The sequence below is a fragment of the Dermacentor andersoni genome, chromosome 1, assembly GCF_023375885.2.
Source record: "Dermacentor andersoni chromosome 1, qqDerAnde1_hic_scaffold, whole genome shotgun sequence".
Lineage (NCBI taxonomy): Eukaryota > Metazoa > Arthropoda > Arachnida > Ixodida > Ixodidae > Dermacentor > Dermacentor andersoni.
Genome location: NC_092814.1, coordinates 210663057 through 210685402, shown reverse-complemented (window position 1 = coordinate 210685402; position 22346 = coordinate 210663057). Strand labels below are relative to the sequence as shown.

The window sequence follows — 22346 nt, the reverse complement described above, 5'->3', positions numbered from 1 at the left end:
GGCAGAAAATAATGCACTTTTCTTTCCTTGCAACTTGAGGAGACTTTGGCTAACACGAAGTAAAGTTTTCCTTTTTGAAAAGTACGAATGTGTCAACGCTGTGAACCGTCGAATGAATACTCGAGCGGAGCGAGAAAAGACGAGGGCAAGCGTACATGGAACAAATGAAACACAAACGGTTGCCATGCGTGTTTTTTTTTTTTATTGAGACCTTAAAGGCTTGTCCTCGTCTTATTTTTTTTTTTCTCACTGTTCACTTGTTCATGAACCAACCAACCAGACGAGGCTTTGATTTTGGCTGCGAGACATATTTCGCGCGCCGAGAAAGCGCACTGTAAGAGGCGCTTGCTGTGGGAAGTCACCGGGAATGGTAGGCAGCCGATAGTGCTGTTCGCAACTTCATAATCTGAGGGCCGGCGTTATGAAAATGTATTATCAGCGCCATCTGACCGTTTATGCCCACTAAAACGGCCAAGAAATGTGTGCCAGTCAGAAGCAAGGGGTCACAGGCCACGATACTCATGATACATCAAGAAATAATCTTGAAAGTTGTGACACTTATAGAACAAGCATCCTTTCCAGACGTCCGACCACGAAAACAGACCCGATGACTTCATTCATATGGATGCATTCGATTGTGTAAGTACACTCAATAATTACAGGTACCCAGACAGCCGAAAGCTTCACTGCACTGTAAAAGAAAAGAAGTTTGAGTCGACTTAGTCAGGAATACGCATTTTTAAGCTCCAGCGCCCAAGTTGAGTACTTATAATCCCTACCAGCACGTCTTATAATCGGTTCATGTGTGCCCATGTGCAAAAAGTGCGCGCACTGGGGCATATAAAAAATAGGCATTATCTTAAAACAAAGTCTCAAGCGATCATGTCTTAGGAAATACGCACGCAGAGAGAGTTACGACGCAACAAGAATCACACAGTAGTCAATCTGGAGGCCTTCGGGCTTAAATGGGCTCGATCTAAATACGGTGCTATTCATGGTATGCAGTTGCCGAATATCGCTAAATAAAGAACATGACGACTGAAGCGAGGCATATTCGAAAAAAATATTTATTGCTGAAACCTTCAGTGTACAATAAAAAACATGAAAGGCTAAAAGAGGCATACGCCTCATGACTAGGCCATGTATTTCCTTTGTCAACTTGATGAAAAAGCAGGAAACCGATGAGAATGAAATGCAGTGTTTTAGTGACTGATTGTCACTAGTTATTAAGTTAGCCATTTCTTTTAGGGTGTGGTGCGTCACAGAGAATCATGCAAATTTCTTCTTGTGGTCTATTGGCACTGAAAACCCCAAGCTCTCGCAGAAACTGAAACACCGACGCCACACATATCCTTATACAATTGGTTCAGCGATTGTGGCTTGTTACATTGCTTATACCGTCTAGTATAATAAATTTTAATTCCACCTGAAATCGTGAACTCAAGTAGTCTGGTATTTTTCTAGTTTTGTTGTATTTCAGTCGTGAAATCATTTGCAGACATGACACGGAATAACGAAAGAAGAAAAAAAACTACGTTTGATCCTATCGGTGATTGTGTGCAACGGCATAGGAAGGTGACATAGCCGCGTTGATTATGTTATGAAACTGTGCTGCTTGTTGTGAAGAAAATGGCACTAAACAGAACTCTGCGTACAACCTTAAATATCGATTGTTCCACCTTCCTGCAAGAACGTCTCGAGAGAGAGAAAGGTAGGACCAGGATAAAAAAAAAACTACAGCCATTTCTCAATGCTCTCCATAAAATGAAATCAGTCTCAAATTACCATTGGGTGTAAGCCATAGAGAGATACTTGCGCCCAGTCCCTATGAAACAATCTTCTGGTGACGCTTACAAAGGGAGGAAGCACTCGCAGAGAGCCATTCTCGCAGCGACCCTATGGGTTGCCACATGTGCAAAATGCGTTCCCCTTGTTCGCTAAAGTAATACTCTCGCTGCTAAACATGATGTGAGATGCTGAACATGATATAAGATGCTAAACATGATGTAATCTACCAATACATGTTGGTCATTGGTAGCATGCGACTTGTACTGCAACAACACAGAGTTACCAGTGTTTGTCATCATGCATTCTTTTTTGAAAGTATTCCATCGCAGTGTACTTTTCCTCATGTAGTGGGGCTGCGCCTCTGCCGGTCCGCCTTTCACCCAAGAGGAAATTATGAAGCTCATTTGGGCCCAGGACCAGACCTCTCAAATCCTGGCAGTCCAGAGGGCTCGTGAGAGGGCCGTCAGGTTTCACCTGATGGTCCCCGAGTGGGCCTAGCCAGGTGACGTTGAGTTTCCTCGCGTCTATTGTGGACCAAATAAAGTTGTTTCACTCACTCACTCATGTAGATGTATCCTTTTCAAGGTATTTAGGTCAGAAAATAATATACAAAATATTTTACAACTGCTTGTCGGAAATCCCTATAATACGTGTCCCCGTAACCTCAACCAACAACAACGAAACAAATTCGCATATTTCCTGGCATAACCAACGACTCACAACACACACACGCCCCTAATATTTTTCTAACGATGGGGAAAAGGGTGTTCTGCAACGATGCAAAACCAGTGATTGTACTATTACGCATGTCATCATTCGGTAACACAACACAGAGGCCTCCTTATTCCTAACTTAACAAATCTAGTTTCCCGCGACCTGCACAAACAAATGTACAGGCAACACTTACAACAGGTGTGCTTCATCAGCGCACCTTGCACACGAAGTCAAATTGAAGGGGGAATGCTCTAGTACGCAAAAGGGCGCCTGTAGCCACACATCCGACAGAGATAAAACTACAAATGTGACTTCTCAGCATCTGGTAGAAATCCGGCGTTATCAATGGCACTTTTCTTTTTGCAGTTGCCGTGATTGTTGTTGCTGCTCTCGGAGCTGGCTTTCTCGATATCGACTTCCGTAGTAGAGAGGTCGTCGCTCTTTCTTTGCGATGGTTTTGAGCTAGTAGGCATCTTGAATAAAATCCTCTGCAAATGGAAGGCTGGTGCTTCGAAGCACAAATACAGCAGGTAGCCGAAAAATGCGCTGTAGCAGAATATTCCCAGTGACATCATTAGCTGGAAAACAAAGAAGCAGATGTACGTCAAATTCTTTTTCTTACATTATCGTAACGCAACGTGTTGCAGCATTTCTCGGGGGGGTCAACGCTACCTGAACCAGCATACACCGTAAATGTTTCCCTCCGAAATGGCGCTCCACGGTGAAAGTAATCAACTTTCCGGTGTATTTTACGAAAAACTAGACTATTCAAACTAGTTATTACTATTTGGGAACAGCACTTCTGCGCACATTTAGATGGTGGGTTTCGTATGCGGTATAGCTCAAAATAATCTAGCAAAATCCCTTCGCAGTATGAAATTTATGACTTCATTCATGAGAAAGTGACCAAACAGTCAAGCGCACCGAATTTATTGCTGTAGTATAAGCAACTGTGACAATTTCAACGCAAGCGTAATCATCATGATCATCAGATTACTGTTTTCCGTTGTCCTATGGGCCTTATATTTCCTTCTCCTACACTGTTACCAGGGCTTCCGCGTAATGAGGAAACAATGCTGTGCCGTTTACGCTTGGGCGTCGCATTGACCAATGCATGTACGTTTTTCATTAGAATGGCTGAGAGCACAGAGTGCAATGCCTGCGGTGTCGAGGAAACTATAGAACATCTACTCTGCCACTGCCCATCTTTTGAAAATGAAAGACATGACCTCTGCACAGCTCTCAACCAGTTAGATAGACAACCGTTCACCTTGAACAAGATTTTGGGACCATGGCCTCGCATATCGCAGCTACAAAAGGCCACAAAAGAGCTGCTGCGATATTTGAAAGCTGCAGGATTGAGTCAGCGTCTGTGATCCGGACTGAGTGACCGAACGATGTCCCCAGTGGACTTTCTCTTCTTTTTTTAATATTTCTGTCCCCTTTTTCCTTTCCCCAGTGTAGGGTAGCCAACCGGGCTCAGTCCTGGTTAACCTCCCTACCTTTCATTCATCATTTGCTCTCTCTCTCTCTCTCTCTCCTACACTGTTGTACGCGTGTGGAACAATGAGGCGCTAATGAGACGTACAATGTATGAACTCGCAAAGACGTAGTAGCTCCTCTCTGTTTTCGCGCTTTAGTTACAGGATATTATAGGACTTATTATTTGCTACATTGGACATTTTGCTAGTACGAAATATCTCAAGTTACCTATCATAGTGCATGTATTTGTTACTGCTGGTTAAAATAGAGGACAAGCGATGGGCCAAATTTTTACAACATGCGGCTTAGCGACACCGTGAGGCTCTCTATTAGTTCTATTTTTCGTGCTTACTGATGAAAACATGACATGTTCAAGTACCACTCACCTGCATGTATTCGTCAAGTTCAAAATTTGTTTTCATGTTCCCCATGCGAATTAGGAAGAACAACAAGTGGACAAGATATATGCAGTATGTGAGTCGTGACAAAGGCCTCAGGGCTTTCCATGACAAGAAACCTTCCAAGACGCCTGCGGAAGCATTTGAAGAAGAAAGAATTCGGCATACGTAAGACGAACTGCCATGTAGTTTGAGGTAAATTCGGCAACGGTGTTCACGTAGCACAAAGCTGGCTATTAAGCATAGTAATTAAAAGAACTAGTCTCAAATGGTTCGATCAGCATCAGGAAGACTGCACAACTGCGATAAAAAGATACTTTTGCTCCACTTGACTGAAAGAAAACGCTCGGCACGCTGGACGTGCCGCGCTTTCTGCCCATGCAATTTTTACGTATAGTATACATCGCATTCACGAATGAGAACGGTCATTTAATATGGATCCCGGCGAATTTCGTCCACTGACGACTTTCTTTTATTCTTGCATGTTAGGACAGCTTCCGAGTTACAAATAGTATCTTTCCGCAAGTAGTGCGCATCCAATGGAGTATAGACGAAGTAGTGAGACAAGCATATCCTGAGCACACTGTCCTTCGGTTTCATCACTGTGCACCACTCGCAAAGCACGCGGAAAAGTTAAGGCACCCGCCAGTGGCCGCGCATCTCACCTCCTCTGCCTGTAGCGCAGGCAAACGATGGCCAAGCAAGCGACAGCGCCCAAAGGAGCCGATGGCATCCGCCGTAGAGGGCATTTGCTGCCTTGTTTGGCACATTGCCTTGGTTCCAGTACACCGTCACAAACATCACGAAGCACGCCAGCCCTATGGACAACAACCAGTGTACTGTCTGGATCACCTAAGAGAGGGAGAGGGAAGAAATCAACAAGACAAGAACGCTTTACTTTATTCATAAAGGGATCGCGGAGTATACGTTTACTGCCTGCAACAAAACTCAATTATTGGCCAAACTGCGAGGTTTAAACAAGACTTTTTATTTTTATGCCATAAGGATTCGACCTTGAGCCGGGGTGTTCTTTTTTTTTTCGTTTTTCGGCTTTTTTCTCCCTGGGGGGGGTGTGGCGTGGTTAGCGAAGCGTCGAACGTATGAACTCCAGGTTCATTATGCGCAACAAGCTTATCTTGGCTATTCAAGATGCGTACGAAATTCGTCCGTTATCTGCTCCGAGAAAGGGCCACGAACCACACTAATGAATTCAGGGCAGCTTCCGCTGCACGACGTTTCGCCTGCTGCTGCCTACAAGAAGCCACAGTCTTCGTTTTTTATCACCAGTGATAGAATATAGTGCGCCCAAGAACTAGTTTTTTTTTATTATTAAGATTCTCTTTGTTATCTCTGTACATATGGCACTGTTCGACTGAGCACGAGATCGAGGCTTCGATTCCCGGCCGCGACGGTCGCATTCTGATGGGCGCGGAATGGCAAAAAGCTCGCGCGTCGTATTTTTTGGGTGCACAGTTAAGAATCCCAGGGAGTTAAACTTAGTCCAAAGCCCTCCACTGCGGTCTTTCCCGTAACGTATCTCACTTTGCAGCCTCGGGAGGTTAAACCCCATAATTCCATTTACCTTTATCAAAGTTATCTTTTACTGTTTGTTTGTTTGTTCGTTTGTTTTACTTCAGCATTTAGAGCTGTCTGCCTTTGAGCATTCTGGCTTCCTGCTGTGCATAGAATAACTAAAGTTTCGCCTACTATGTCAAACGTCTGATTTAATAGAAATGTCGCAGTTTCGCCCGAAAGGCGAAGCATCGATTGTGATAGCAAATTATTAGACAGCTATACGAAGTAAGTATAGCAGCCTTATCGGTCGTTATATACTTGTAAACATTCACTCACTAACTAAATTAACAAGCATGGTGTCACGCGCGCACATGCAAACATGAACACGCTCGATGACTGCGTGAGGAAGAGTGGCAACAACAGCGAGGGAAGTGCCCTTCGTGCTGCCTCACGCTTTAACGCTAACAAAATGGCGAGACCACAGCACACACGAAGTTATTAGCCCTCAGCGCGCCTAACTCTATTGGGGGCGTGCTCCACCACTGGAAAAGCTGGCGCCACCGTCGGCGTAACGTGACATGAGGGATCACGTGGACACAGCGGCCGCGTCGGCTGCTTCGGAAGCGCCGAAGCGAGCTGAAAACGAAAGTTTAAAGTCCCACCTGCGCTGCGGTTCTCAATAAGTGGTGAGGCTGTACCGCCTTGGGTGTCTGCTTGACAACATTTGAAAGTACTATAATACGTAGTGGCTGCCTATGGAGGCGTGCAGCATGGTAGGCTACTGCTCGGTGGCGCAGTGCCGGACGTACGCAACGGAGCCCGGTGTCAGCCTTATTCACACGTATACAGCCGCAGGACAAGGAGCTGCGTGAAGCTTGGCTCGCGAAACTTAGAACTGGCAGGCAGCCATCGGCTACAACTCGGGTATGCAGCAAGCACAGACGCGAGGAAGATTTCTGCTACGGCGCCGGGACTGCACGACGTTCGGTGAGTAGCAGAAAACGCGCACTGAGACGCTCGCCCGTGCCCGCTACCCGGCTAATGTCATGACGGTTTGGTCTATGAACTTGTCGATTCTAGGTACTGGCAAATTCCATGGAACGGAAAGGGAGCGGTAAGAAGCACATTAAAAAAAGGCGTGGCATATAGTCATGTTTGTGTTATGGATTAATGCACTGGATTACGAAAAAGAAGTAGAAGGAAATCGCATGCTGAGAAGACAGATAAGCATACAGTGCGACGCAATTTGAGAAATAATATTGAAATGTCCAAGAATTTAGAAGACAAAAAAGATTGAATCGTCGCGCCGGCACATCACAGTCGCCATAGGCGTCGAAGTCTCTATAACGAAATTATTTTTGAACAGTTCTGATAGCGTCCATGCAACAATGGTTGCTATTGTACTGTCAAACGCTCATATGCTGCGGCCTGAAGCTCGCGGCACGGTGCGAAAACGAGGTCACAGCGAAAGCAAAACATTGTGCGCGGACATGCTTGCAGGCGCGAATTCGGTCGCTGCGAACCCGTGCGATCGCTGCATTGAGGCTTCATTCTGTTTGCTCCATTTTGGTTATACAGAAAGCTCACTATAAAAACATATTTCACATATTTTACTCTCAGCGTTTGCCTACCTTTCACGCAAGAAGCCGGTTCGGGAGACTCCATCGCGGCGACCGCGCGCAGTGGCGCTCACTGTACGTATTCGGTAAAGAGATAGCGTCTGTAAACGATCCTGTGCTTTCAGTTTCCCCAAGAATATTATATCGACAGTCAAAAACTTCCCTAGATACGAGAGTACTTACATAAATGACTAGGAGGGCTACCGCGTGGTGTTTTTATTGAACGCCGTAAGCGAAATCTATGAGGAGCGCGCCGCGTGATCCCTCGTACTACGCAAGGCAGGCGCTTCCGACAAATGGCGAATCCGTAAGTCGCCGCCCCCATGCCCACCACAGATCGCCTTCAACATAGGGCCCGTGCGATCGTGCTCAGCCGCGCCATACGTAGCCGCTGGCAGATACAGCCTCCCCTTTACTTTCTCCCCGTCTTCCTGCTTTGTACGCGCGAGATCGGGCCACCATCCTTCTCGACTCACCCTCGCACGCATTCACTCGCACCGTTAGCAAAGGCGCGCGGCCGCGATGTTATCGCACTTGGGCTTCATACGGAACATCGCGGCGACAACGGCGCCGACGGCGGTAATTAGCCTGGAGTTTCTGTATAATTTCTATCGCAAACGAAAAGCCCAACAAACTCATTTACCTATGATAAAGCATTATCTTCACCCCTACTTCTGGTGAACGTACGACTAACGTTTGCCACGTTGCTCAATATAACTGAGAAGTGGGCCTTTACAGTATACTGGTTGCAAACATCCGCAGATGTCTGGTATTTTTTTCAGCATTCTACGTTATTCCTTACGACGCCTATTTGCAAAGATTTTACACTGTCCAAAATTCTTTATGATACTTCCCACGTAGACTAGAATTCGGAGCCGTTCCCCGGAGCCGTCATTTTTCGCGACGCTGGCGAGCATTGGCTACGGAGTGCGGGCACCGCGAATAGCTGCTCTCGCGGAAGCAGGAGCGGTGGCAATGAATTGTTCTCCAAGCGGACCGTTGACGCTTAAAATGGGTAAGTGCATGCTCATTTCACTTCTGCATTATGTACGCATGGCGAACGCAGTAGAACACGCGTAGGATCGGGGGCACGCTTGACTTTTGTGAAGTTTCGCGGCATGATATTCGAAATGAGGGCGATGGATTTTCGTTTGCGGAAGACGTACGCATTGGGTTCCGCGCGTCTTGAAGCGAGATTAAGTGTTCTGGCAGGTGCCGACCATGGTGCAAGATAATTAGTGCCAATAAGCATGCCACAGCTGCATGTAACGTCGCTGTGCGCTGCCACAGGGCCTTTGCAGTGACATGACACTGTGTTGTGGTGAAGCTTTAGTTGTTGACAAAAGTGAAACTCGCACGGCGTAAAACTAGATTGCATTCATACTTCGACAAGCTTATCCAAACAGGGTAACGGTTTTCGAAATGCGTTTCACACCTCATGTAAAATTACTGAGTGAAGGATGCGATGCAATATTGCCGCGAAGCAATGTTTGTTTTCTTTTGAACCGCCTCTGAAAGCTTCTCTAATAGCCTCGGTGGCTACGCGATACCTGACCAAAGCGCGTTCGCTTGAACACGCTAAGAAAAAAATATGAATACTTGGGGAGACCTTCTGCCACCCAACAACAATCCTGATCTGGTTCCCTAGCGTTTCATTTCTTCAAAAGTCATCGCTCGGCGCCGCCGCGTTGGTGCACTGGTTACGGTGTTCGGCTGCTGACGCGAAAGACGCGGATTCGATCCCGGTCGCGGCAGTCGCATTTCAATGGAGGCGAAATTTAAATGCTAGACGCCCCTGTACTGTGCGATCCCGGTGCACGTACAGGAACCACAGGTGGTCGAAATTTCCGGAACCGTCCACTACGGCGTGCATCATAATGACATCGTGGTTTGGCACGTAAAACCCCAGCAGTTATTTGGACGAAGCTTTTATATGTCTCATGCGGAAGTGTCCTTTAAAGAGTTGGCAATGTCCTTGTCGAAAACCCGGCGTCGCTGCGGATGGCAAAAGAAGATGTCACGTGGCCCTATGGAAATGCCTATACCTGATCACGTATGGCGCATGTCCGGGACATGCGGGTATGCGCCACACGCGATTTTGCATGTAGCGAAAACCTATCATTTGGTAATGTATAAACTAGTGTGTAACTTAATGTATAACTCAATGCATGACTAAATGTGCACCAGGCTTTGGCCTTCAAGTGTTGCAAAGAGTGTAACGCCGAGCGAAATTTTTAAAACTCGGCTCTCGCCACATTCCTATCAAGAATGCTAAACGCGCTGATAGAGCCCATGCCGCTTGTAACTTGGAAGTACCGGGCACGAGGCAATAACGCAGGTTAAGCATGCGAGATAAATTACGACTTTTGTTGTGCAGCAAAATAACTCTCCAAATACTAGATATTTATTTAACGCGTAGGATGTTGGAGATGCGTTTCGGAACTTAAGGGCATTATCACAAAACTTCGCCGCCAAGGTGAGCGCGGCTGACAGCGAAGCCATTCTTCACCCGATGACCATGCATTGCTCTTGCTGCTATCGCTGTCATCCTGTTAATTTATTTAGAGGCACAAGCTCACCCAATGAACAGTTTGCCGCCAGAGCTTTGTTCTGTGTGTTTTCATGTATGACGATATTGCAACTTGCGCTTTTTTCTTCTTGCTTCTTCACAGTAGGCGACCGTGTTCTGTCCCATCCTCTTTCTATCGCGGCCAACGAATGGAAAGACGACACAAAACTCTGGCCCCCCCTGCAGGGAAACCAGATTACGTATTACCTGCTGAAAACAAAAGCCTGCGACCTGGAGGACCGCCAAGCAATCAAGAGCTTGGAATCCTATAACTGCGTCGGTCAGCTCCTCGTTTGCCTAGGCTGACAAAGAGACATGTTTCATAAAATGGAAAGTCTCTCCTTCGCAAGCTGACTCTGACCGGCCATACGAAACATGGGTTTGCGTTGGAAATGATTGCCTTATCTTGACCGGGTTGTGCTTGCACTTGCGTGTGATTCTTCGTGCAGGATGGATGTATGGATGAATGTTATGAACGTCCCCTTTGGAACGAGGCGGTGGGTTGCGCCACCAAGCTCTTGCTATTATACTGCCTAATGTCCTACCTATAGGTTAAATATTTAAAAAAACACGATGGATTCTCATAACCAAATTTTCTGACCCCCTATTGAGAACTTTGTTTTTGTACGCCTCCGTTGTTTGTCGTGTCCCTACTTTTCTTCCACCAATCTTGCAACCGCCTCTTACTAAACTCTATTGCGGACATGTTTACTTTCCCCTAGCTCTCGCTGAGCCGAAGGGCTTCAAGGAAGCCAGTGATGCCTAAATCTACCGCTGGGCAGATATCTTCACATTCTAATAAAACATGCTCCATCGTTTCCCTAGCTTTACCACAGCAAGCACATGCTTCTTCTCCTTTCTTATATCTGACCATCCTGACCTCCCTTCGAAAAGTAATGAGCTTCCCTTTGAGTTATGATAAATCGTTTCTTTCCGGATTTCTTTTTTTCCTCTTAAGTAGTTCCTCATCGCAGGTTTCTTTTCCATTATTATTTCAGCTTCTCTGACTTTGCGCTTGACGTTCTTTGTTGCTGTGTTGCTCACCCTACAGGCCACGTAGTTGCTCATAAGCTTCCTAGTTCTTTTACTACACTGTGAATCAATGTTTTTCCTGTACAGATACCTCAACACTCTTCCAACCCATTTACTTTCTTTCATATTCCTCAGTCGTTCTTCATAATCAATTTTACTGTGAGCTCCCTTTGTTCAAAACTTGTACAGCCCATACCACCCTGCACAGCTTCATTTGTAGTCTTCCCGTGAGCGCCCAATGCGAGGCGACCCACTGACCTTTGGTTCCCATCGCGTCCTGATCGTACCCCTGATTTCGAGCAAACAACCGCATTTCCAAAAGTAAGTACTGGAACCATTACGCCTTTCCACAAACCCCGGAGCACCTCGTACTCATTTTATCCCCATAACGCTCTGTGCTTCATATTGGCCGCATTTCACTTCCCCTTTACTGTTATTGCTTTTTTCTTTGTTTCCATATATCTATTGCTTTCGTTTATCCATATACCAAAGTATTTATATTCTTTTACCCGAGGTATTCCTTGCCCCTGTATTGCCAGTGTCTGTTCACTGTTTTCATTGAATACCATAACACCTCATTTCCTAATGCTAAATTTCAAGCCTAAATTCTCGCCTTCCTGTCTACAGGTATTACTCAGACGTTGCAAATCACTCTGCTTGTTAGCTAGCAACACAATGTCGTCCGCATAAAGTATACCTAGACGCTGCTGCTCTACTCCTGTACCCACCTGTTTGTATGAGAGATTAAACCCGATATTACTTCCTTCTAGCGCCCTCTCCACCCTCACCATGTACATCATAAACAGCAGTGGGGATAAATGGCACCCCTGCCTCAGTCCCTTGTTGATATCAACTTTCTCCTCGCTCCTCATTTCTTGCCATTCAACGCAAACGGTATTTTCTAGGTAAATCTATTTCAAAAGCTGTAGACAATCATCGCCTAAGCCTTCCCTTTCCAGAAAGGAGGAAAGAGAAAAGTAGAAGGCAGGGAGGTTAACCAGAATAACGTCCGGTTGGCTACCAGAATATCCCACGAAATGTTGCGGTCTACGTTGTCATACGCTCCTGTAATGTCTAAAAAGGCCACATATAACGGTCTGCTTTCTACTCTTGGTATTTGAATACACTGAGTAAGAACAACTAAGTTATCATCCAAACGCCTACCTATTCTGAAGCCATTCTGAAGTTCTCTCAAATGCCATTACTCTCTGCCCATGCTTGCAGCTTTACTTTGATTGCCTGCATTGCTAACCTGTATATTACCGATGTAATGGTCAACGGTCTATACGAGTGAATTCTATCTTTCGCCCCCTTACCTATATAAATCGAATTCATTCTACTTTGTCGCCAACTGGCTGGTATTCTTCTATCTTTTAAAGCTTTTTCCACTGCTTTCACCAGAGCTTCCTTACTTTTTGGTCCTAGTTCGTTAATCAGCCTAACGGGAACCTAGTCTAGCCCTGTTGCTGTGCACTTAGGAATTTTCTCTTCGGCTTTCTTCCAGTTGAAATTTGTCAGCACCAGCTCCTTCTACATCTGGTTGTCCTTCATGCTCTTTTTTTTTCTTTAAGTACAACCTCGTCATTGCCTTGGAAAGATTCGGCTGTTATCTCTCGGATGTAATTAAATGCCGCTTCCCCTTCCAGTTTGTTTCCATCTTCGTCTAGGATATATTGTTGTATTGTTGCTGACTTCCTACCTAATAATTTTATGTGGTTCCAAAATATTCTGGGTGCGGCCTTCTTTTTCTCACGTATTTCTGACAACCAACGTTCACTTTTACCTTTTAATTTTGCTTGCACCAGTATTTGAACCATATACTTTTTCTCCCGGTATATTTCCCATTTACTGGTTACTTCATCCTGCGGCAGCTGCGCCTTCTTTGCCTGCCTGTGCTCTCGAGATGCTTTCTGTCGTTCGGCGATCGCTTCTCGTACCTCCCTGTTCCACCAGCTTTCCGGTTTCTTTTTTTCCTTTCCAACGAACATGTTATTTCTATTTCCGTATTTCTGTCGTTATTACACCCAGAAACTCACTATATTCTGCCTTCACTATATTCGTCTGCCTTGAGGGACCCCCGAACACTGCACGCTTTCCCGGCTTTCTTGCCATGTATTGCACGACTTTTTCTAATGAAAATACCATAATACTATAATAATGCAGAGCACGAGCCTTCTAGCAAAAACCGATACGCACAGAATCTAAACCCTTAAGATGCCGCAAATTCTCACCAATGTTTTAAAAGCAATCAATGCCGCACAGACTTAAGGTATGAAACGTTTTCGCACGTGTTCAACCACGCGGCCACGCTCTCACTTTCCTGCCAAAGCAATATTCCCAATACCAAAGCACACACAGTAAAATCACTAATAGCTATTAGTCTTGCCTCTTCGAAGCTACTATTTAAAGGCTATAAAGACAACGTCCCACCCGGTTTCACGTGTTGAAGCACGTGGCGCGAAAGGACGTTCTGACTATCCTGCAAAACTAAATATACACGAAACACAACCGCCCACTCCAAAAAAGAGAGAGAGAGAAAAACGAAGAAAACTGGCCAGTTGTTACTTGAAGGCTATAAAATAAACGCAAATCAAAAACAAAAGCAAGTTCTAAGATGCACAAAAAACTTATGATTTCGTCGCCGCCATGGAGCCCTGAAAAGCACGTCCATCCGCCACATCTCACGCTGCCGAGCAGCTGACGACGGCACAATGCCGCCCTGACGAGTAGCTTTTGTACATTGTTGCTGCACGCTCAAACCATGAGTAACAACGACACACACACGCAACGACACAAACAAGCGCCACGCATAAACAAACACACGCGCTACTCCGCCGATTCCCGCAGTCCACGCCGAGAGGTGGCGCCTGGTGGCGAGAGTATAGTGAGTATACAGGAGCGCGCCCGCAGCCTGCGTGCGAGGGTAAAGTAATCTGGTCTATACAGTCACAGAAGACGGTCCTGGAAGATATAGAGCGCGGCAAACAGGACAAGAGTGCTCCGTATCCAAATTTTTTGCTATCATCCGTTGCCTCCTGTTCATTCCTGTTCGTTCGATCGATGTTCATATCTCCTGTTCGTTCGATCGCGCACTTTCTGATCAAAGAATTCAGTTTGGCCTGCGCTTCGCAATATTATTGACTCATTCCGTAGGAAAGTTTTGCTAATTTCTTCCTTCATCCCGGGTGACGAGTGTCACAAAGCTGCAAGATAACGAGCTCTTACCTTGTGAATGGGCTTGTTTCTGTATTCCAGTGCAAGGTATCCCGCTACGAGGCCCACTACGTACGTACCAACGTGCGTAAAAGGCTTATAATAGATTAACTCTAAAGAACGGTATACTTTTCTGGAAAAAAAGACATGAACAATTTTTAATGTCATTGGGCCGAATACATTGAGAGAGGCTTTTTAAATAGTAATGGTAAATAAAAAAGCCGCTAGGCGATGCATGAAATTTCTAAGGTGCAACTCCTTGGCGCCATATTTTTTCCCTTATATCAACATTAGGATAGCAGCACTGAACGTTGTGTGTTATATTTCACTAAATCTAACTGCGAACTTCTCATACAAGCACTAGAGCTACAGGTTTAGTCTAATGGGACGTGATGTCCTCACCTTTGGTCGTTTGTCGCCACGGTCATGGAGTATGTGACATTCCAGTGGTAAATCTGATACGCGGTCATCACAGTGAAAGCAATGGCGAGCGAAGCAGACAGCACCAGACCAATTTTGGGGTGCCTGCGCAGAGAGAGAAAAAGGAATGGTACAATTTTGATGCCTATAGTAGAGCGAGTTTCAGTGATGGAACAACGGTGGATATATGAATTTCGGGGTGATACTAGTTTTTGTCATAGCAGCCTGCCGAAATGCACAATATTCAGCAGGTCACTTTTCGGGATTATTGCAATTTATTCAAATAATATACATAATGAATGCAGATGCATCAACTTACATAAGGCGGTCTCGAGGTAATTCACCGTGGGCAAGACCTTCTGTGCAAGTGAAATGAGGTCATCGCATTTCTGGGTGCCAGCACAGGCAATCACGGAAATGCAACGGGATAATGCACTTCTCCAAAGGTGACCCTACCTTGATGATCATGCCTTTCCATACGGAAAAATATACCTCCACTATTTATTTATCTTTTATTACGTATGTGATTTGAGGTGGAATGAGAAACCTTGACCGCCATTGCGAAAGTACCAAGATGGCGGCTAAGTTTTTTTTTCTTTGAAGTCGATCAGGTTTGCCTTTGGCGAATATTTTTCGTTAATTGTTCTCGAATGACGCTCTACTGAAGAGTTTATTGTACGAAGCGGCTATTCAATGAATCCATGCTTCGTGTACCCACGCTCAACAACACGTTGCCACTGATGGCAGAACGACACGGGACGCTCACGTCGAGTCGAAAATACGAAATGCGCTGAAAAAAAAAAAGCTTATACCAACGACAACCATGGGAACAGACCCTGGAGTCGCAAGGATTCGTCGTCTCGGACGGTTCAGTTCAGAAAGAACTCGGCCAATAATTGTTAATCTTACTTCAAAGACGAAAGAAGAGGCTGTTCTGTCAAATAAAAGAAAGTTAAAACGGAGTTCTACTGGCATTTCAGCGGACTTCTCTTGTATGACGCTCTACTGAAGAGTTTATTGTACGAAGCGGCTATTCAATGAATCCATGCTTCGTGTACCCACGCTCAACAACACGTTGCCACTGATGGCAGAACGACACGGGACGCTCACGTCGAGTCGAAAATACGAAATGCGCTGAAAAAAAAAAAGCTTATACCAACGACAACTATGGGAACAGACCCTGGAGTCGCAAGGATTCGTCGTCTCGGACGGTTCAGTTCAGAAAGAACTCGGCCAATAATTGTTAATCTTACTTCAAAGACGAAAGAAGAGGCTGTTCTGTCAAATAAAAGAAAGTTAAAACGGAGTTCTACTGGCATTTCAGCGGACTTCTCTTGTATGACGCTCTACTGAAGAGTTTATTGTACGAAGCGGCTATTCAATGAATCCATGCTTCGTGTACCCACGCTCAACAACACGTTGCCACTGATGGCAGAACGACACGGGACGCTCACGTCGAGTCGAAAATACGAAATGCGCTGAAAAAAAAATAGCTTATACCAACGACAACCATGGGAACAGACCCTGGAGTCGCAAGGATTCGTCGTCTCGGACGGTTCAGTTCAGAAAGAACTCAGCCAATAATTGTTAATCTTACTTCAAAGACGAAAGAAGAGGCTGTTCTGTCAAATAAAAGAAAGTTAAAACGGAGTTCTACTGGCATTTCAGCGGACTTCTCTTAACCCGTACAAAAAAAATGGAAGATACTGTGGGATTATGCCAAAACTCACAAGGTCACCAATGGTAAAGCGCATTTGAAATACGATGTACTTTATTTGGATAGCGCCAAACACATATATGACGAATCTTGGGGCCAGGTGGTTCAAGCTACTTGACAGACAAACCCGGAACGCTCTGTTTTGTCATTTCTGGTTCTAAATTGCAGAAGTGTTAAGAACAAAGTAGAGGAGCTGCGCGGTCTAATCGGCATGATGAAACCGTCGGTTGCAATTGGAAGTCAATTATGGCTGGACGGTTATGTCATGGATATACAGCGAAGTTTTTCCCAGCAACTACGTCAGCTATCGAAATGATCACGACAGTCATGGTGGAGCTGTCTTTATTCTTGCAGATCTTTTGGTTAACTCTCGTAAGGTCGGAATTGATGTAAGCATAAGTGAGGCTGTGTGGCCTCAAATTAGACCTCGAAATGGTAAATCGCTATCCGCATGGTGATCTTACAAGCCACCTGGAAGCTGGCTTCATGTTTTGGGCGACTAAACTGACATGATTGAAACTGTTCAAACTGACAGTTTAGCTATTGGGAGAGATTTTAACATTCCTGAAATAAACTGGTGCTCAAAGGGTGTTTCATATCGAACCACTACTGCATTAGGCTACGAAATGCTAACTCTCTGCAATGCGTTCAGCTTATCCCAGTTAGGGATGCAGCCAACGCGTGGCAATAACGTTTTGGATTTATTAAAGACTAATCCACTATCGGCAGTTCAGTCTACCCTGGCATTTCCTGGTATCAGTGATCACAGTTATGTTTTGGCGGAAATGAACTTTCAGTAAGTTAAACTTGAAGATTGTGGCTATCGGGACATTTACATTCATCAAAAGGCGCGTATCCCCGAGATAACGTGTGTATTAGAATTCTATATTGATGTGTACAAAACGTCGTCTGAATCACTCAGCGTAGATGAACTGTGGAGCACACTGAAAGATAAACTTCTTGATCTGCGTGAACGATATGTGCCGTCATGAGTGATGACGAAACGTCCCAGCAAAAGCAAGCCATGGTTTACAAAAGAGGTGCGCAGAGTCATTGAAAAGAGACAACAGCTATACGTACGTATACGTCCCGGGCCATGCTGGTATAGAAGGCAACGAAATAGCAGACTCATTGGCAAAATCGGCCCATAAAGATGCAGAAATTCAACTCATTCCTTTATAACGAATGGACACAAAACGGATATTGAGAGTACTAAAGAAAGACTTGTGTATGTCATGATTTAATGAAAACACTAAGGAATCAATTCTTTACGAAGCGCACCCTCAACTGAAATACCAGCTGGATGTACAACTTTCTAAAAGTACTGAGACACTAATTTATCGACTGGGCCTTGGGACAGCATACACCAAACATTTCCTATATCGCATCAAATGGGCTCCTTCCCCGGCTTGCTCCTGTGGCCACGACGATGAGGATGTCCGCCATCTACTCCTCGAATACCTCATATACGAGGTGCAAAGACGGCAGCTAGAACAGAAGCTACACTCCACTGATCCTCACCGGCCGTTCTCACTCGCAAAATTGCTGGGCTTATGGCCACCGAAAATAGCACAGCGAAAAGTATTGAACGCACTTGAACATTTTTATGAAGAAACAGGCATCCTTAACAAGTACTAGGTATTGCACTGAATAATCACACGATGTTACTATAACGTTCTTCTATTATATGTAATTATTAGTGCTTGTATATTACGTGTTATACATTTTTTCCATGCGTGAATTGTTTTAACACTGTGTAATTCCTCCTCTGTTTATATGCTCATCGAAGTCTACATCACGGCCGTTTGTGTGTGTTTGTGACTTTGTTTACGAACTCATTGTGGTGCAACTTGCATTTGACCTTTATACTCTTATGTTCATGGGCGTATAGGACTGCTCTGTGGATTCCTGAGCGTGTGAAGCGATTTCTTTTCATTTTCCTACATATTTCTATATTGTTGTTTCCGCTATGAGAAAAGGAGCGGCCGTCACCATCATAAGGTGACTACGTCTCTTTCTTTTATTTTCATTTCAATAAAAAAACAAGAGATATGAATGCTTCGGTTAAAAAAAGCAAATTGCCTACTTCCATTCCTTCGACTTGCGCATCCATGATAGCCCTAAAGAATTTTGGCAGCATGTTAAAAGAAATAGAAAGGATGAGTTGTCCTTCCCACCACTCGGTCATGACAGAATTATTGTTGACGATAATCTGGAGAAAGCCAAGTGCTTTAACGCGTTTTTCAGCTCAATGTTTTCTGCTGCAACAACATTAGCCCTGCCTACTGTTGCCCTGACTTTATCAGTGCCGAACCCATGGCGGACGTTGTATTTGAACAGCGAGGAATTGTGTCGCTCTTAGAAGGCTTAAAAGAACACAGTACCACTGGACAGGACGGTATACCCATGATCCTGCTCTCTTCTCGTGTTTTTTTTTTTTCTTTGTCAATGTACCTGCAGATTCTTTTAACCAAGTTATTACAGGGCTGATCTTTCCCTGATGAATGGAAACTTGCAAACGTTTTGCTTATACATTAATCGGGACCTATAAATATTGTCTAAAATTTTTTACCCGTATCTTTGACCAGTGTGATGTGTAATGATTTAGAGCACGTGTTTTATACTAACAATATGAGCCATCTTAGTGCATACTCATAACGTTGGGATTTATGGTTCTCGCAGCGGTTACTCGTGTGTCACCCAGCATACCGAATTCCTTCATGACTTACCAAGCGTACTGGATACACGACAATCTGTTGACTGCATATTCCTGGACTTTCTAAAAGCTTTTGAAGTTGTGTCACATTCGTCATTATTAGAAAAATTATCTTTGTACAAGATAAATGAGAACGTTAGGAGATGGATGATGGAGTATTTGAGCCTGAGGAGTCAGAGCGTTGTTATCAGGGGGAAGCAGTCTCAAGAAATTGATGTTACCTCAGGGGTGCCTCAGGGATCTGTTCTGGGTCCTATACTGTTCATAATTTACATGAATGAGATTTTTTACAGGTATTTCTTCGTGCATGCGACTGTTGGCGGATGATTGTGTACTGTATAGCATTATCAACGATTGGGGTGACTTCGAAGCATTACGACAGGACTTGTGTACAGTAGTCCAACGGTGTGAGCATTGGGAAATGCATATTAATTTACAAAAGTCTGTACATATGTGTTTCATTAAAAAAGGCTCCTCATGATTTCACATATAACAGTAACAGTACCAAACTGCTGTCAGTATAGGAATTTAAATATATTAGTGTATCTTTAACCAGTGTAGTGTTGTGGCACCGCCATGTCGATTTCCTTACTGCCAGAACATGGCGTGTTTTGGGCTTCCTGCGTCGTAACGCCAGACATTTTCCTGTAAAGACCAAAGAACTGTTGTATATATCAAATGTTCGAAGCATACTTAAGTATGCTTGCACAATCTGGGACCAGAAATCTGTATTTGACATTAAAAAGTTTGAAAGAGTTCAAAATTTGGCCATTCGTTCTTGTTTAATAACCATGACAGGTATTTCAGCCTATCGAATGTGAAAAACACTTAGCGATGGGACACACTTCAAAAACGTATAGAAGTTCTCCGGTTAAAATTGTTCCATAATATATTTCAATCAAAAACTGGAACTGACCGAACTCAATATATATTTATCCCTGATTATGTGTCCGTACGAAGAGACCATTCGCTCAAGGTTAAGGAATACAGGTAACGGACTGACCTTTTTAAAATGTCTTTGTCCTTTTTCCCAAAAACAATTTCCGACTGGAACAAGTTGCCTGAGGAGCTAGTATCCATAACATCCAATGATTCATTTTCTTCCTTGCTGTGACATTTTTATGTATAACAATTTTGTGTTTTTGCTATCTCAATGTTATTTCTTTTTCTCGCCACCAGCATGCGGTGGTATTTTGTGTACGTTTTCGTTTTCACCCCCCCCCTCCCCCACTGTAATGCCAGGCAATGGCGTTGTGGCTATTATGATAAATAAACACAAGTTCGGCGTCTTCAATGCATTGTTTTTTCGCGAAATTGAAAAAGCGTCACATACGAACGCACACGTAAGATTAATATCAGACAAGGGGTCCACATACATTGAAATGGGTTCTGTGGTTGACAGTTAAGAGAAAATAAAGAATAAATATGCGTTCGATTTGCGCAGTGACGCAGCCAATTTCTTTATGCTTTACACAATGTTTCGATTATATGGAGGTTTTCTCTAACACCGAAGGATATGTAGAGCAATGATTCTGCGCAGTTACAATTAAAACCTGTTATTTCCGTGCTCGCCTGTTTTGCAGTGCTATTTTCGCCCCTTGTTGTCTCCTTTTCAACGTCATAAATAGGTTCACCATCTGCAGCTTAGTTCTGATGAATGGAAATACATGGCGGGGATTGTTACGACCCAAAGTGTCTGTGAAGGAAGCTGTATTAGAGGGCTAAATTTGACCCCGCTCGACTCTTTTACGTGCCTCTCAATCTACGAACACGAGACCCTGTGAGTAAAAACAAAAGGCCGCAGCCGCTGAGCCATCGCGGCGAGTGTTCCGTGAAAAACGAAAACCTGAAGCCCTTTACAATGGACCAACCAATGGCCGCGCATTCATTAATGAGAGTACAAACGGTTGCTCGTCCTACACGTTAGCAGTTAAAACAAAGTAGGTAGGAAGCATGATCGCAGCAAGCCACTATATTGATGAGTTGCAATATTTAGCAGAACGCTTACCTGACGAATATGAGAGTCAGCGGAAGTGCCACAAAAAGGAAAAGCTGCATGTCGGCACTCACGTACCACAGATGTTGCAGGCACTGTAGCAAAAGGGAGAGATACAGTCGTGAGAAAGAGTTTGCTTCAAAACAATTCTAGTATAGCGTACATCTCTTAATTTCATAGTTTCTACGGCGTGTCAGCCCGTGCCCCGTAAGCATTTCTTATGTCTGTTGCAGTCTTCTCTCCTACGTAGAAGAAGAGAAAGGTACTGCTTAGAAATTAAATATTACTGAACAATAAATTATTATCGAGTTAAAGCTGTGTTTAAGAGCATGCTATTACGCCATTGTCACATATATCTTTGTTACTGTTGTTGTATTGTGCGCCAAACGTGTTTGTAATTTCCTATTATGAATACGCGAAAGACAACGGCTGAGTTCACGCAAATACGAGTCGCTATAGACAGGCAAAAACCAATAAAACTAAACAAAATGTAAGAGGTGAACGGATGTAACGAGAACAGACTCTGGTGTCTGAACGTGAATGCTGCGCCGCGGTAGGTGATCACTGCCTCCGGCTGGTCACGAACAAGGACCTGCACTGCACCTGTAGCATGGATGATATAGCACTTTACGATATATTTAGCGCTGATCTTACCTATATCGTCACAGCTACATTGTAAACGGATATGCGGGGTCTTTGAGCTCTCTGATAAGGAAACATATTGCATTGCGCTCAGAAGTGCTACCGAAAAGCATGCTCCACTGAAAGCAGCTAAAATTGCAGGCCGCACGTCACCTGATCTACTCAATTAATCAAAGCACACCGCCAAAGGTCTAAACGTCACTGATAATGAGCGTTAGGTTAATCTCAAAAGTTGTTAGTCGACGCGTCAAGTAAGGCGCCGTGCACGCACCATGTCATTCATTGAGTTGAAGTTGTTAAAGTGCAGGAACACGGTCCACCATTTTGAAATGCAGCCCTGCACTTCACTCGCCACGAAATCTTGATCCGCTGGACCATCGACTAGTAGTGGTAGCAAAAATGTGCACAAGATGACTCCAATGATTGGTATTGTCAACCTGGCAATAGCAGACAAGTCAATTAGGAGACTTAGATGGGCTAGTTGGTAGCTGGCTTGGTGGAACGTGCTTATAACGGCGCGTTTGA

At 44.5% G+C, this 22346-nt stretch overlaps 1 protein-coding gene and 1 long non-coding RNA gene across 2 annotated transcripts in view; one reads left to right on the top strand and one right to left on the bottom strand.

The window, feature by feature from the left end:
- Positions 1-1051: 1051 nt before the first annotated feature.
- The window catches only part of LOC126547432 (nose resistant to fluoxetine protein 6-like), a 50836-nt gene continuing 29541 nt past the window's right edge, over positions 1052-22346 (bottom strand). Inside the window, exons 9-15 of the mRNA XM_050195435.3 lie at positions 22093-22258; positions 21192-21274; positions 14733-14855; positions 14343-14463; positions 5048-5234; positions 4371-4513; positions 1052-3080 (exon numbers count right to left, since the gene is read on the bottom strand). Of these exons, the coding sequence (XP_050051392.3) occupies positions 2802-3080; positions 4371-4513; positions 5048-5234; positions 14343-14463; positions 14733-14855; positions 21192-21274; positions 22093-22258 (1102 nt within the window). The 3' untranslated portion in view covers positions 1052-2801. The remainder of the gene's footprint in view (positions 3081-4370; positions 4514-5047; positions 5235-14342; positions 14464-14732; positions 14856-21191; positions 21275-22092; positions 22259-22346) is intronic.
- LOC129380854 (uncharacterized) overlaps positions 5142-22346 on the top strand; it is a 32306-nt gene continuing 15101 nt past the window's right edge. The window contains exons 1-2 of the long non-coding RNA XR_008609078.2: positions 5142-7591; positions 8378-8531. This is a non-coding gene — a long non-coding RNA (uncharacterized lncRNA). The remainder of the gene's footprint in view (positions 7592-8377; positions 8532-22346) is intronic.